Source organism: Chrysochloris asiatica, unplaced genomic scaffold, assembly GCF_000296735.1.
Source record: "Chrysochloris asiatica unplaced genomic scaffold, ChrAsi1.0 scaffold00304, whole genome shotgun sequence".
In the NCBI taxonomy this organism is placed as follows: domain Eukaryota; kingdom Metazoa; phylum Chordata; class Mammalia; order Afrosoricida; family Chrysochloridae; genus Chrysochloris; species Chrysochloris asiatica.
Window position 1 is genome coordinate 1698754 of NW_006408822.1, and position 12306 is coordinate 1711059.

The 12306-nt window shown below is 42.3% G+C and overlaps 1 protein-coding gene across 1 annotated transcript in view; it reads right to left on the bottom strand.

The window, feature by feature from the left end:
- TMC2 (transmembrane channel-like 2) overlaps positions 1-12306 on the bottom strand; it is a 122708-nt gene that overhangs the window by 28273 nt on the left and 82129 nt on the right. The window contains exons 12-15 of the mRNA XM_006874862.1: positions 10713-10862; positions 8186-8314; positions 4438-4505; positions 3467-3706 (exon numbers count right to left, since the gene is read on the bottom strand). Of these exons, the coding sequence (XP_006874924.1) occupies positions 3467-3706; positions 4438-4505; positions 8186-8314; positions 10713-10862 (587 nt within the window). The remainder of the gene's footprint in view (positions 1-3466; positions 3707-4437; positions 4506-8185; positions 8315-10712; positions 10863-12306) is intronic.

Consider the following 12306-nt stretch of genomic DNA (forward strand, 5'->3'; position numbering starts at 1 on the left):
AAAACCAAAAACATTTACAAAAAATACTTCCCAGGAAGAGTGAATGGCTGACAAACATAGAAGGCACATGTTACTTGTATAAAAAATATATTTTGAATTTTGTCAATAAATCTTTGTGGACATTATTTTGTCTTTTTGTTGTATAAGTTAAGTGCTGTCAACTTGGTACTGACTCGTATCTGAGGCTGTAAATTGTTTCGGAAGCAGAAAACCTCATCTTTTTCCAGTGGTCCCTGAATTTGCTTCTTTACTTACAAAGCCTAAAATGCTTTATAGAAAATCTTTTTGGAAACCCTGTATAGGGTTTCTGAGGAATAAGAGTAATTTCATTGTGAGCACCAGCTGCCTCCTCCCCAATTTATGCAGGGCTGAGACTCAACTCATATGCCTCTTCCTATGGATTCCTGGTGTGGTATTGCGGTCAATACTCCAGACTGCAAGGTTGGTGGTTCAAGATTACCAGCCTATCCTGGGAAACTCTATACAGGGTTGCTGTGATTTGGAACCTACTCAATGACGTTTAACAACATTTTGCAGTTATGAAGATTAAATGTGCTCTTTGCAAACTGTAGAGAGAAGTATGTGAATCTATTGTTGTGTGCCGGTAAGTCAGTTCAGACTTATAGCAACCCTATATAGAGTTTCTGAGGAGCAGCTGCTGAGTTTGAACCACTGACCTTGCAATGCAAACCGACCTTGCGACTGAGTGCTTATCCTATGGCGCCATACCATGTAAGCAATACTATGATTTCCATCTTAAACCTGGAGTGCAGAGAAATTAAGTTGTTCAAGATCACCCAACTGGTAAATGGCAGAGAGGGTTTCAGATTCTATACTCTAAACCAGGAGGTGGCAAACTTTTTCGGGGGGCGGGGGGAGGCTAGATAATAAAGAGTCTAGGCTTTGTGGGCCAGACATTCTGTTGCAGCTACTCATTTCTGCTAATGTAATGAGAAAGAAGCCACATGTAAGTGAAGGACATGGCAATGTTCAATAAACCTTTATAAAAACAAATGACCATCTGGATTTGACACATGGGCAAAGTTTGTCAACCATATGCTATGCAATGCCTTCCACCTCATTTATGCTACTGTCCTGGTGGCTATAGCCATTTGATCTGCCCCATGCCCCCCAATCCTTTCTTGTACAACTGAGTTCTCACTCACTGTAAGGGATCTGGTTCTGCTATACATCAGACATTCTCTTTTAGACACTAGGTATGTTGTGTTTAGTGCCATCGAGTCATTCCAACTCATAGAGACCCTGTATAGGGTTTCTGAGAATCGACTGGTGAGTTTGAACCACTGACCCTGTGGCTGAAACCAGCCTTGTGGTCCAGTGCTTTATTCCACAATGCCACACGAAGTCTCCAGACACTAAGTATATAGCAATGAGAAATGAGACAAACATCATGGCTTTTAGCATTTACACTGGATGGCAGAAACATAATAAATGAGTTAAATCAAAAAAAGGTATGGCATGTTAGATGGTGTTTCAGGCTAAGGAGATACAATAAGCAGAAATAGTGATGATACAGAATGCTTGTGTATGTGACATTTTAGTTAAGATTGCTAGGGAAGGCCTCACTGAGTAAAGACCTGAAGTAAGTGAGAGGACAGCTAAAGATGACTTGAGAGGTGGACATTCCAGTTGTGGGTAGGTTTTGAGAAGAATGGTGAAGAGTTTCCCTTGGCTAGCTTATGAGGATTGGCAGGGCCTTTGAGGATAGCAGGTGAGGCAAGGGTGGGGCAGGTGGTGAGGGTCAGGCACAGCACAAGCCAGCTCACCCACTTTCTGCCTGGGAGATGTACAGCTTGACTAAAGAGTTGCTGGCACTGACACCCAGAGCCCCGCTCTCCAGAGCCCACAGGGAGATTTCTACCACATGGTCCTCCTTCAGTCTGTATCCCAGGCCTTCTACAGATCAGCAAGTTCCTGTCCAACTTTTCCTTCTGTGCACAGTCCTGCCCCAGCTGGCTCTCGGTCTGCTGTGAACATTCCTGAGAATGTCTCCTCTGAGTTCCTATTCATTTACTGTGGGCACATCAACCACAAACCTTTTTATATTTAGATAAATCTCTTATAAATTGAAAAACTACGAGATTCACATCTGCCAGAGTGTGCCTCTCCACAGTGCTGGGCAGCACTGGGACTCTAGGGCATTCTCACTCTCAGGGTCATGTGAATGCACAGTCAATACCCACTTGCCTTACTCTAGTCCCTTTCCTGGTAGGTATTGCCTGAAGAAAGTGTTCTATAGTCAGTAGGGATGGGAAACACAGTCAGAAACACGTGATCTAACTGCCTGGTTCTTCAGTCTTTGATAAATGAGTGTGCACTGACTATTTCTAAGTGAGAAAGTGTCAGATACAAGGAGCAACATGTTCCAAGCTATTTTACTATAGAACCTCTTTTTATGGAGTAGATACAGTACTTTGGCTTTTGAGGGTTACATACTTGGAAAGAGAGCAGTTGATAATACCTATTGCTTAGACTACCTCCTTGGATGATTATCTTTTTATATAATATGCAATCTCTTCAATTAGGTGGATGTCTAACCCTGGTCCCTGTAGTGCAGGCATATGGGTTCAGTTGGGAATCTCTGTTGAGATTTGACTGCAGCTGTTTCCTATTCAAATGGCACTTGTAAATTTTCAGTGATGTCATTTTCAGAATATCTATCCCATGACTCATCCAATGGGACTCCTGGTGTGGAACTGTAGGCTAAGCACTCGACTGTAAACCACAAAGTTGACAGTTCAAACTCACCAGCTGCTCCTCGGAAATGCTATATAAAGTTGGTATGAATTGGAGCCTACTGGCCAGCCCTGAATAACAACTCACCCAATGGTAAAGTACTTCAGGGCAGGGGATGTCCATATATAAAAGGGGCTTCAAAAAGTTGATGGAAATTGGAATTGAAAGATAACAGAATTTTCATGAGTTTTTGAAGCTCCCACAGGTGGTCTTTCCAATTGCCATGTAGTCATTCTGAATCATGGCAACCCCATGTGTGTCAGAATAGAATTGTATTCCACAGGATTTTTCAAGACTGATTTTTCAGTAGATAAGCAGACCTTTCTTTTCAGGTGCCTCTGGCTGGACTCAAACCACTAACCTTTTGGTTAGTAGCCAAGGGTGCCACTAGTACAATAGCCATTATCTTCTTGTGGTTATTTAAACAAAAAGAATTAGAATTAAATAATTGAAATTCCATTTCTTAGATGCTGTGGAAACATTTCAAGGGCTCAGTACTTGTGGGCTAGTGGCTACTATATTGATTGGCACAAACAGAGACATTCCATCATTGTAGGAAAATCTATTGAACACCACGATGATTTGCCCAAAGCTCTGTCCATTGTATTTTGCACATTGAAATGAAACCAGAATGGGGATTTTTGAGCCAGGCCCCTCTGAGCAGACTGCCCTGGTGAGGAACAGCTTTCATGAAACCAAGATTTTGCACCTGAATGGCCCACAGTCGAAGGATGGTGGGAGGGACATGATGGTGTAGGCTACGGGCAGGAGACTGAGGAAGAGCACCAGCAACAGGAGACCCATGTAGAAGTTGTTGGATCGAGAAGCTTTGAACACACGTGCATGTGGGACGTTACTGCTCATCACTGCCCAGCACTGGAAGTACATGGAGGTCAGCAGACGCAGCACATTAATGCCCACCAGTCCTGGGGCATAGAAGGAGCCCATCCTGGAAGGACAGAAACCAGACACCTAGTTGGCCCAATAGAGGGAAGGTGAGGGGAGGATAACTGAAGGAAACGGAAGAGATGGGCTATGGTCATGAGGCCATGCTGTTTTTCCTGTGGGTCTGCAGGGAGGGACCTCCTAGTTAACAAGGACGTTTATCTTTAAGTCATAACCATCCATTCCTTAGAAGAGGGGGACACCCTGAGCATCACTGGCTTGGGTTCTGGCTAGGACTTGACCACTGCCTTGTCACAAGGCATCCAAAATATTACATGGACCTTGCTTGTTTCTCTTTGGCCTCCATAAAGCAATCTTTATGCTCAGAAAAGTATTTGAAGTCCTTAAATTAAGGGAATTGGACAATGGCTTGCAATGAGTTATGATACCTCTTCTAACTGCCTTTTCAGAGGAAAGAGTTCCCTAGTTTTCTTCCCTTCTTCTTTCTTTCACCTTCATTTTTTCTTTTTCTCTTCTCCCTCCCTTCCTCTTTATTTCCATGGTAGTACATGGATGGGCCAGAAACTGTCCTGGTCCCTATTTTTCATATAAATGAAAGGTCAAGAGGCAAGAGATTTGTCCAGTCCCTCCAAAGCTTGTTGTCAGAAAAGATTATGAACTTTCCTTTCTGCTGAGATGGAGTTGAGTAGACTTCGTCTAAATGACAAGTCTGGGAACATACTCCAATTGTTTTGACTTGAATGAAGTGATTCCTAGGCAAAACAGATAACTCACCAGATCATTCCTTGGTTGAAGATCAAACCGAGTACATTTCCACTAATATCAAACTCAGCGTATGAAGGCTAGAGAGAGTTCGAGTGAGAGAGACAGAAAAAAATGTGTTATGTGCTGCTGGCCAGATCCCTGCAGACTTCAAGACCACCCCATCCCAACCTGTTTCTTTACCATGTTTTTAACTTTTAAAGAAATGATTTGAATATTCATAAAGTTGAAACTTTTCCAATAGAAAACATGGGAGTTTCTACCTTCTAGGCTTTCTGACTTGACAGTGTGTTCTTGGGAGATCTCAGACTCCTAAGTATTTTATCACTTCTATAATCAGAAATACACCTTGAAATTATCCTCATGGAGTAAATCTAATTGTGGTACAGTGAGTTTACTTGACATGTCTTTTCTATGCTTAGATCTTGTCACTTTCACCAAATGATTGGGTTGTTGTTAAGTGTCATTGAGTCAATTCTGACCCATAGTGACCCTGTATATGATTTTCAAGGAGCAGTTGGTGAGCTTGAATCACCAACCTTGCAGTTCAAATGGTTTTGCAGTGTGGCACATTAACACACAGCACCACACCAGGACTCCATGGGCAGAGTGTGAGATCCCCAGAGTGTGCAGAGAAGTGGTGTTGGGGCAGAGGCCACGGCACAGAGGGACAGAGCAGTGGGCTTCCTGGCCCATGGGTTTGGGCAGGAGTCTGGCTTACAGAATGGGGTATTAGGCATTTATCCACAGACCTAACGGAGCTTGTAGCACTTGCCAAAGCAGGGCAGAGACCAAGGGTTCATGTGGCTGAGAGGCTGAAAATGACAGATGTGTGTCTGTAGTGTGACTGAGAAGAGATGCTTCTGACAGGAAAACTGCTGTATCCTGAGTTGTTCTGATCCAGATTTGTACCCTAGTAACTTCCCTAGTGAAACCCGTAATCATGATTACTGTCCGTGAGCTCTGTGTGGCCAATACAATGAATTCTCAAACCCAATGGAGGAGTACCGTGGGAGAGATGGCTGGTGTCAGAATTAGGTAAAAAGCATTGTAGGGTGAAGGCATGTCTGCCCTCAGCCTCAGGAATGAGCCTTGGGCTAGTGATTCCCCTCCTTCCCCCTTGTGAGGCCAGAGGAGGTCAGAACACTGCCACCACATCATTTTCACACTAATAATTAAAAAAATAAAAATAATTAAATCATCAGTCAAATGAAAAGAAAGCTTTAAAACAAACAAAATGAATTTCTCCTCCAACTCTCCTTTCTCCTCATTTTCCCTGAGAAAGTTCATGGAAGGACGCATTGTCAGTCTGAATCTGATGCTCAGAATGTTAGTGATTTGTCAAGTACTTGAAAGAACACAAAAGTTTGTGAGCACTGGACGGTTGCAGTTATGCGGCATATATAAACCTGTTTCTCATTTTACCCTTCAGAATGAGAGTCACAAGGTGACAGGACTGAGAAAGGAGGAATGACAAGTTGGGAAAGAAAGGTCAGGCAAATAAGGATCAAAGGAGGAAACATGCAGAATCCACATACGTGAAAGTTAAATCTTCTGAATTTAAATATTAACATAAGACAGAACAAAACAAAGCTTCTCTTTACTGGATTTTGTGTTCTACTAGAAAAACCTTTCCCACCCCAAGATTATAAATAAGTTCATATATACTTTCTTTTGGAGTCCTGATGGTATAGTGGGTTATGTGTTGGGCTGTTAGCCACAGGGTCAGCAGTTGGAATCCGTCAGCTGTTGCATGGGAGAAAGATGAGGTTTTCTACTCCTGTAGAGATTTACAGCCTGGGAAACCATTTACAGGGTTGCTGTGCGTTGGAACTCACTCCACAACACACAACACACAGCAGCAGCAGCAACAGCAATGCTTTCTTTTAGATTTATATGATTTCATTATTTTAATGTTTAAAAACTTACATCTGCCTAGAACTTTATTTATTTAGGTGAACTGAGAAGGGCATGCTTCTAACCCCAAATGGTTAACCAGTTGCTCCAATTCATTTATTATAGAATTAATTTTTCCTTACTGGTTTGAAAGCTTCCCGTTATCATAAGCTAAAATCCCATATATTGTTGTTAAATGCTGATGAGTTGGTTCTGACCCATAGCGACCCTGTACAGGGTTTCCAAGGAGCTTGAACTGCTGACCTTGTGGTTCAAACCAACTTTGCAGTCCAGTGCATTAACCCACAGTGCCACATCAGGACTCCAAAGTCCCATATAGATTGTATCTATTCCTGAACTTCCTTTTTTTTTTTTTTTCTTTGACAAGTTTGTCTAGCACCAATTTTAGTTACTATAACTTCATAATCTGTTGTAATAGAATGGTAGGACTAGTCCCTTTCATTCTTTCTTAGAATTTTTGTATGTTTCCACAGGCTTATTTTCCTACTGAAATTCAGTATTAGGTTGGATTCTTGTTAAAGTTACAAATTAATTTGAGGACAGTGACATCTTAGCAAGATTGTGTCTTCTTGTCATCCTTGTTCTCAGACAGGATTATGAGTTTTCCTTGCTGCTGAGGAGTTGAAAAGGCTAGAGCTGTGTCTGATGACAAAGAAAACTATGACAGAAACCTGTACCAAGGCCCTTACTTGGGTCAGGTACCCTGCAGCAGGCCAGAATGGGACAGGTGAACAACATAGGAGCTCGGTTTAGGAGGAAGTCCCCCTGCCACACACCAATGACTACATGGTGAGCCAGTGAGGTGTCCTGGAAAAGACATGCACAGGAGAGATCTGGCAGATCTGAGAGCCCCACTCTAGGAAAGAGACAACCCAGGTGAGCAGTTTCCCAGGTAGCTAAGAAGAGGAGTATCAGAGATGGAGGGTACAATGATCGACGTGTCCCAAAGCATAATCCAGAAGACACTACCAACAGTTACTGTGTTACTGGTCTGTTCCAGGATTTTCTGAAATCTTCACCTCTACATCTGCCTTCCCACATACCAGGATTTTAGCTTCCCTAATGAGAGTTGAGGAGTTCCTGGTGTGGTACTGCAGGATAATGCACTGGACCGCAAGGTCAGTTGGCAGTTCAAAATCCACCAGCTGCTCTTTGGAAACCCTATATAGGGTTGTTATGAGTCAGAACCGACTCAATGGCACTTAACAACAACAGTTGGAGTTGATGGACAGTGGTGACGTTTCACATTCTATGGGGGAGACCTGGGTTTAATTCCTGGCCAATGCAGTTCATGTGAAGTTACCACATGTCTGCCAGTAGAGCCTTGTTTGCATGTTACTATGATGCTGAAAGGCTTCAGTAGAGCTTCCAGACTAAAACAGTCTAGGAAGAAAGGCCTGGCAATCTACAAAAAAAAAACCAAAAACAAATCAGCCAGTGAGAACCCTATGGACCACAACAACCTGATGCTATTGTGCATAGGGTCACCGTGAATTGAAGGCTAACTTCATGGCAGCTAACAACAAGAGGTGATCCTTCTCACATGTTTCTCTACTATCTGCTCAGCACTATAGTGTGTGGTTCACTTTTTCCCCAAGGTCAAATGCCTCCATTTCCCAGATAAGAAAGTCACATTACCAGTTACACTGGGGAAAAAAAGCAGAGTTTCCTTTTAGAAGGCAAATAGAACACATAAAGGAAACAAGGATTAAACACTTCATTAGTTCACACAGCAGAAACTGAAACTCAGCATCTAAAGTACATAAGAGCACATCTGCCTTAAGTGTCAAGCAAGATGGTTAAACTTGCCCCTCTGCAGAATATCTGTAAACCCAGGACCTACAAATCCAGCCTCCAGGTCCCAGCACCAGCAGTAGTTCATGAATCGGACAAAACATGCCCGTAGGAAGTCCCCCAGCAGGATGGTGATGTACGATACCAGCATGTCAGACACCGTCAGTCTCATGAATTCCTGCCAGGAGGAACACAGAAAAAGTGGTGGTCAAGGTTGAACCTTCCCACCCGACTCCCCTACCTGCCTGACGGAACCTCCAAGACCCTCTTATTGTCGGTGGCCAAGTGATGGTATAGAGAAAGAACCCCAGGCTTTGGAAAATGCTTAATTTAGGTCACAGGTCTACAGCTTACCTATTATATGGCCCTGGAATGATTTCAGAACCTCTTGAGCTGATAATACATCTATCTGCAGGGTTAATTGGGAAGCTTAGTGACTGTGTATTCAGATTGCCTGGCACAATGGAGATGTCCACAGCATAGCAGTTACCAATATTCTTGCATAGAAAAAAGATCTGAAAGTTTAGCCCAGGCCTTGCCCACCTTCCCTGACTCAGAGTGAATCTGACCATTGGTGATGGGAGGCAACAGTTAACTTTGTTCATTTGTTAATCTGACTTGTTTTTATTTTCTTGATGCGTTGTTGGTAAGTACCATGGAGTCAGTTCTGACTCATAGTGACCCTGCACAGGGTTTCCGAGGCTGTAAATCTATTTATGGGAGCAGAACGCCTTATCTTTCTCCCACGGAACATAGGAAGGGGAAAAAAATCCATTTTTGCACAGAAGCACATAGCAGAAGAGCCTAATGCAATGAAACAAGACTTTCCTCTGCTTTTGCACATTATATATAATGCTTGCAAATTTTTGAAATATTGTAAAGATCTACTTGATACTTTCACAACTTTTAAGACACCTAGTAGATCTGGAGCCCCTAGAGGCAAAGGGCCTCCTTTATTCATTTTTGCATTCCTCAAGGTGATTAGTAATGTTTGCTGGATGAACAGCTGGTGAGTTTTCAAGGTTATTTCTCAACAAGAATTCAGGGGAATGCTCTAAATTAAAGATAAGTCAACATGCATCAAACCTCCACTCTCTCAAGGGGCTGATGGATACAGGTAAACAGGACATAATCTCAAATTTATTACTCACAGAACCAAACTTTAATCAGCAATGGAAAAGCGATGGGCAGTTAGGAAGAAGGACAAGACATATGCTTTACAAGAGTGCAAACAAGAAATTCTATTGCAGAATATTTCAAAGGAATCATACAGGTTATCAACTCCCTTTTCTAAAAGAAGTCCCCAGGTGTTGCAATTGGTTAATAACACTCAACTGGTAGCTGAAGGTCGGTGGTTCAAACCCCTTAGCCACTCCACAGGAGGAAGATGAAGCGTTTTGATCTTGTAAAGAACTATAGCCTTGGAAACCCTCGGGGGCCGTTCTACTCTGCCCTATAGAGTCACTATGAGTTGGAATCAATTCGATGGCAGTGGGTGGAAACGAAAAAGTTGGGGGTTCATGTGTACCTAGTGATGTCTTGGAAGAAAGACTTCTGAAAAATCATTGAAAACCCTAGGGAGCAGTTCTACTACAATACACTTTGGGTTGTCATGAGTTGAAATCAACTCAGTGGTATCTGGTGCTGGTGGTGGATTTCTTGAGAGTATAGATTTTATTGACTTGAGGATTCTTGCTCTGTTTTACACTGTGATGGGTTTAGAAATGCTGGAGCTGGGGATGCTAAATTGTACTCATGTTAAAGATGAGGAAGATTGAAAGAGAAGGGGGGAGTCCGAGTTGCAGGCAACAAGAAGCAGTAAGTCTGAGACCTCCATGAAGGAACTAGGGAGAAGAGCCCCACAGAGCCCCATGGGAAAGAGGCTTTGCAATAGGAAAATAGCTGCTGGTTCAGTTGTAGGGACTGTTCTAAGGAGTGTGTGATATAATCCCTTTCTCTATGACACTCAGTTAAAAGTACTCTGTCATCTAATGCTCTATGTGAGTGAATTCTTCAGGTAATAAATTGTGCATCTCAGTGGGTTGGCGGATGAATAGAAGAAACTCCACACAAAGATGTGGAGTGAAAGAAGAAAGGATAGCTGATCCATCTGTTACTCATGAATATTGCTATTTTTTGCATAGGAAGGCAAAGAATTTTGGACTCTGGAGTTGCACTGTGTCACCTGCAGGAAGAAGCAATAGATACAGTGGGTGAGGGAAAATGGTAGTTCTTAATTGTGAGACTCTGATGAAAACCATGAATCCTTTCCACACACACACAAAAGCACAGATACATACACAAAATATTGCATCAAATTTTCAGGAGTATTCATAATTTCCAGGAAAACCCCAAGTTTTAACTGAAATTTATATTAGGAATCTAAATAAATCTAAGTGGTATTAACTTAATGTATGGATCATCTAGAGAAATGATCTAAACAAAAACTGACAGTGAAAAGGTAGAATTTTCCTGACAAATATGGACTTGGTATTTTGGTGGTTTAGAAACATTGAGAAAGGAATAATAAAGAACTGAGAACAAGGGTAACTTTTCAAGAGAACATAACTACTCACAATGCCCACAGCTGTCTCCCAGCAAGAACCCCGGGGCACATCTGCAGGGTGCAAGGGTGGCCGAGGGACACTATCATTCCAACCAGAGGAGTTGTAATAGTTAAACAGAGTCCAATGAGTGATGTTCTTTATTGTGTCTTCATTAGAAAGCTAGAAAGGAAGATGGATACATGCAGGGTTGGAGGGAGCAGGGATGGTCCCACTATATCCATAGGAACAATCAAAGTCAGCACATGTCACATCCCTACCACCTAGTCTTTGCCCCTCCTTTTTGGTTGTCTCTCAGAAATGCCATCACAGGCTTTCCATCTATGCTGGAGAGGGAAGCAGTTGGGTGGAATCCTTGTGCCTTCCCATGAAATTACCTTCTCCTCTAAGTTAGCATCTGTGATGATTAGTTGTATGGCTATTCATATGTATATTCATCAGTTCATCCATCCATCCATCCATCCCTCTAGTCATTCATTTGTCTTTTGAGAATAATTTATTAATGATCTGTAATTGAAACACTGGTGATACAGGTATGACCAAGAGAGATGGGACTTCCCTCCAAAAAATTTACAGTCTAGTAAGTGACAGAAATGAATAGACAATTATCAAGCAGAGTGATATGAGCTGTAGGAAATTTGCTTTGAGGACTGAGAAGGATCTGCCTCCGACCATGGGACTTACAGAAGGCCTCTTGGAGGCAGTGATAGGTGGGTTAAAACCTCAGGAAGGATTAGGCAACTAGTCAAACATAGGAAGCAGGCTGGGGAGAGAGGCACAAGAAAATTTTGCCCCATGGGAGGCTCAGAGGGGTGGACCAAAATCTATTGGGATAGGAAGAAAGCCAGAGATGAGGTGAAGGAGTAGGCAAGGATAGATCCAGTTACTTCTCTGCTTAGAATCTCTGAATGGCTCCTGTTATCCAAGGGAAGAAGTTTGTATAGTTTAATAATGAGGAAGAGGTTGGACTGAAGAGCATCATCATATGGCCTTTGTTCCAGTCTCGTTTTCCATTTCATCTTTATTCCATTGTTCAGTCATCCTATCATTCCTTGTTTGCATCAGTAGTTCTGCTTTTTCCATGTCTCTTCTGTGGGCTTTCATGCTGCATGCAATGGCTTGCCTTCATTCAAATAGATCCCAAACATGTTTAGTCAAACATGTTTAATCCCAGAGTGTGTACACCTTTGGAACAGGATCCTTCTTGGCTCTCTGCTGTACACCTGGAGTCTGACAGTGTTGCCCCATAACTATCTAGGGAGGACTAATGAAGGGTTAAGTCAGTCATGACACATCATCTCAGCTGTTATTAAACTTTCATGATAGTTATGAAACAGCATGGGAAAGGCTGCAGACAAAATATTAAGTGAAAATCCGGGATACCAAATGACATGTATATGATTTGAGTCCTGTGAAAAAAAAACCTAGCCTAAGAAAACAAAAATAACAGCAACAAAATGTTAACAATGATTATCTTTGGGTCACAGGTTTCTGGGATACATTTCCGCCCCCAATGTTTTATTGTGAATTATGTGATAGTTTACATGGGAGAACATTAGTTTTACTTTCATTCTATCATACATCGTTTCCTTGCCATTGTTACAAT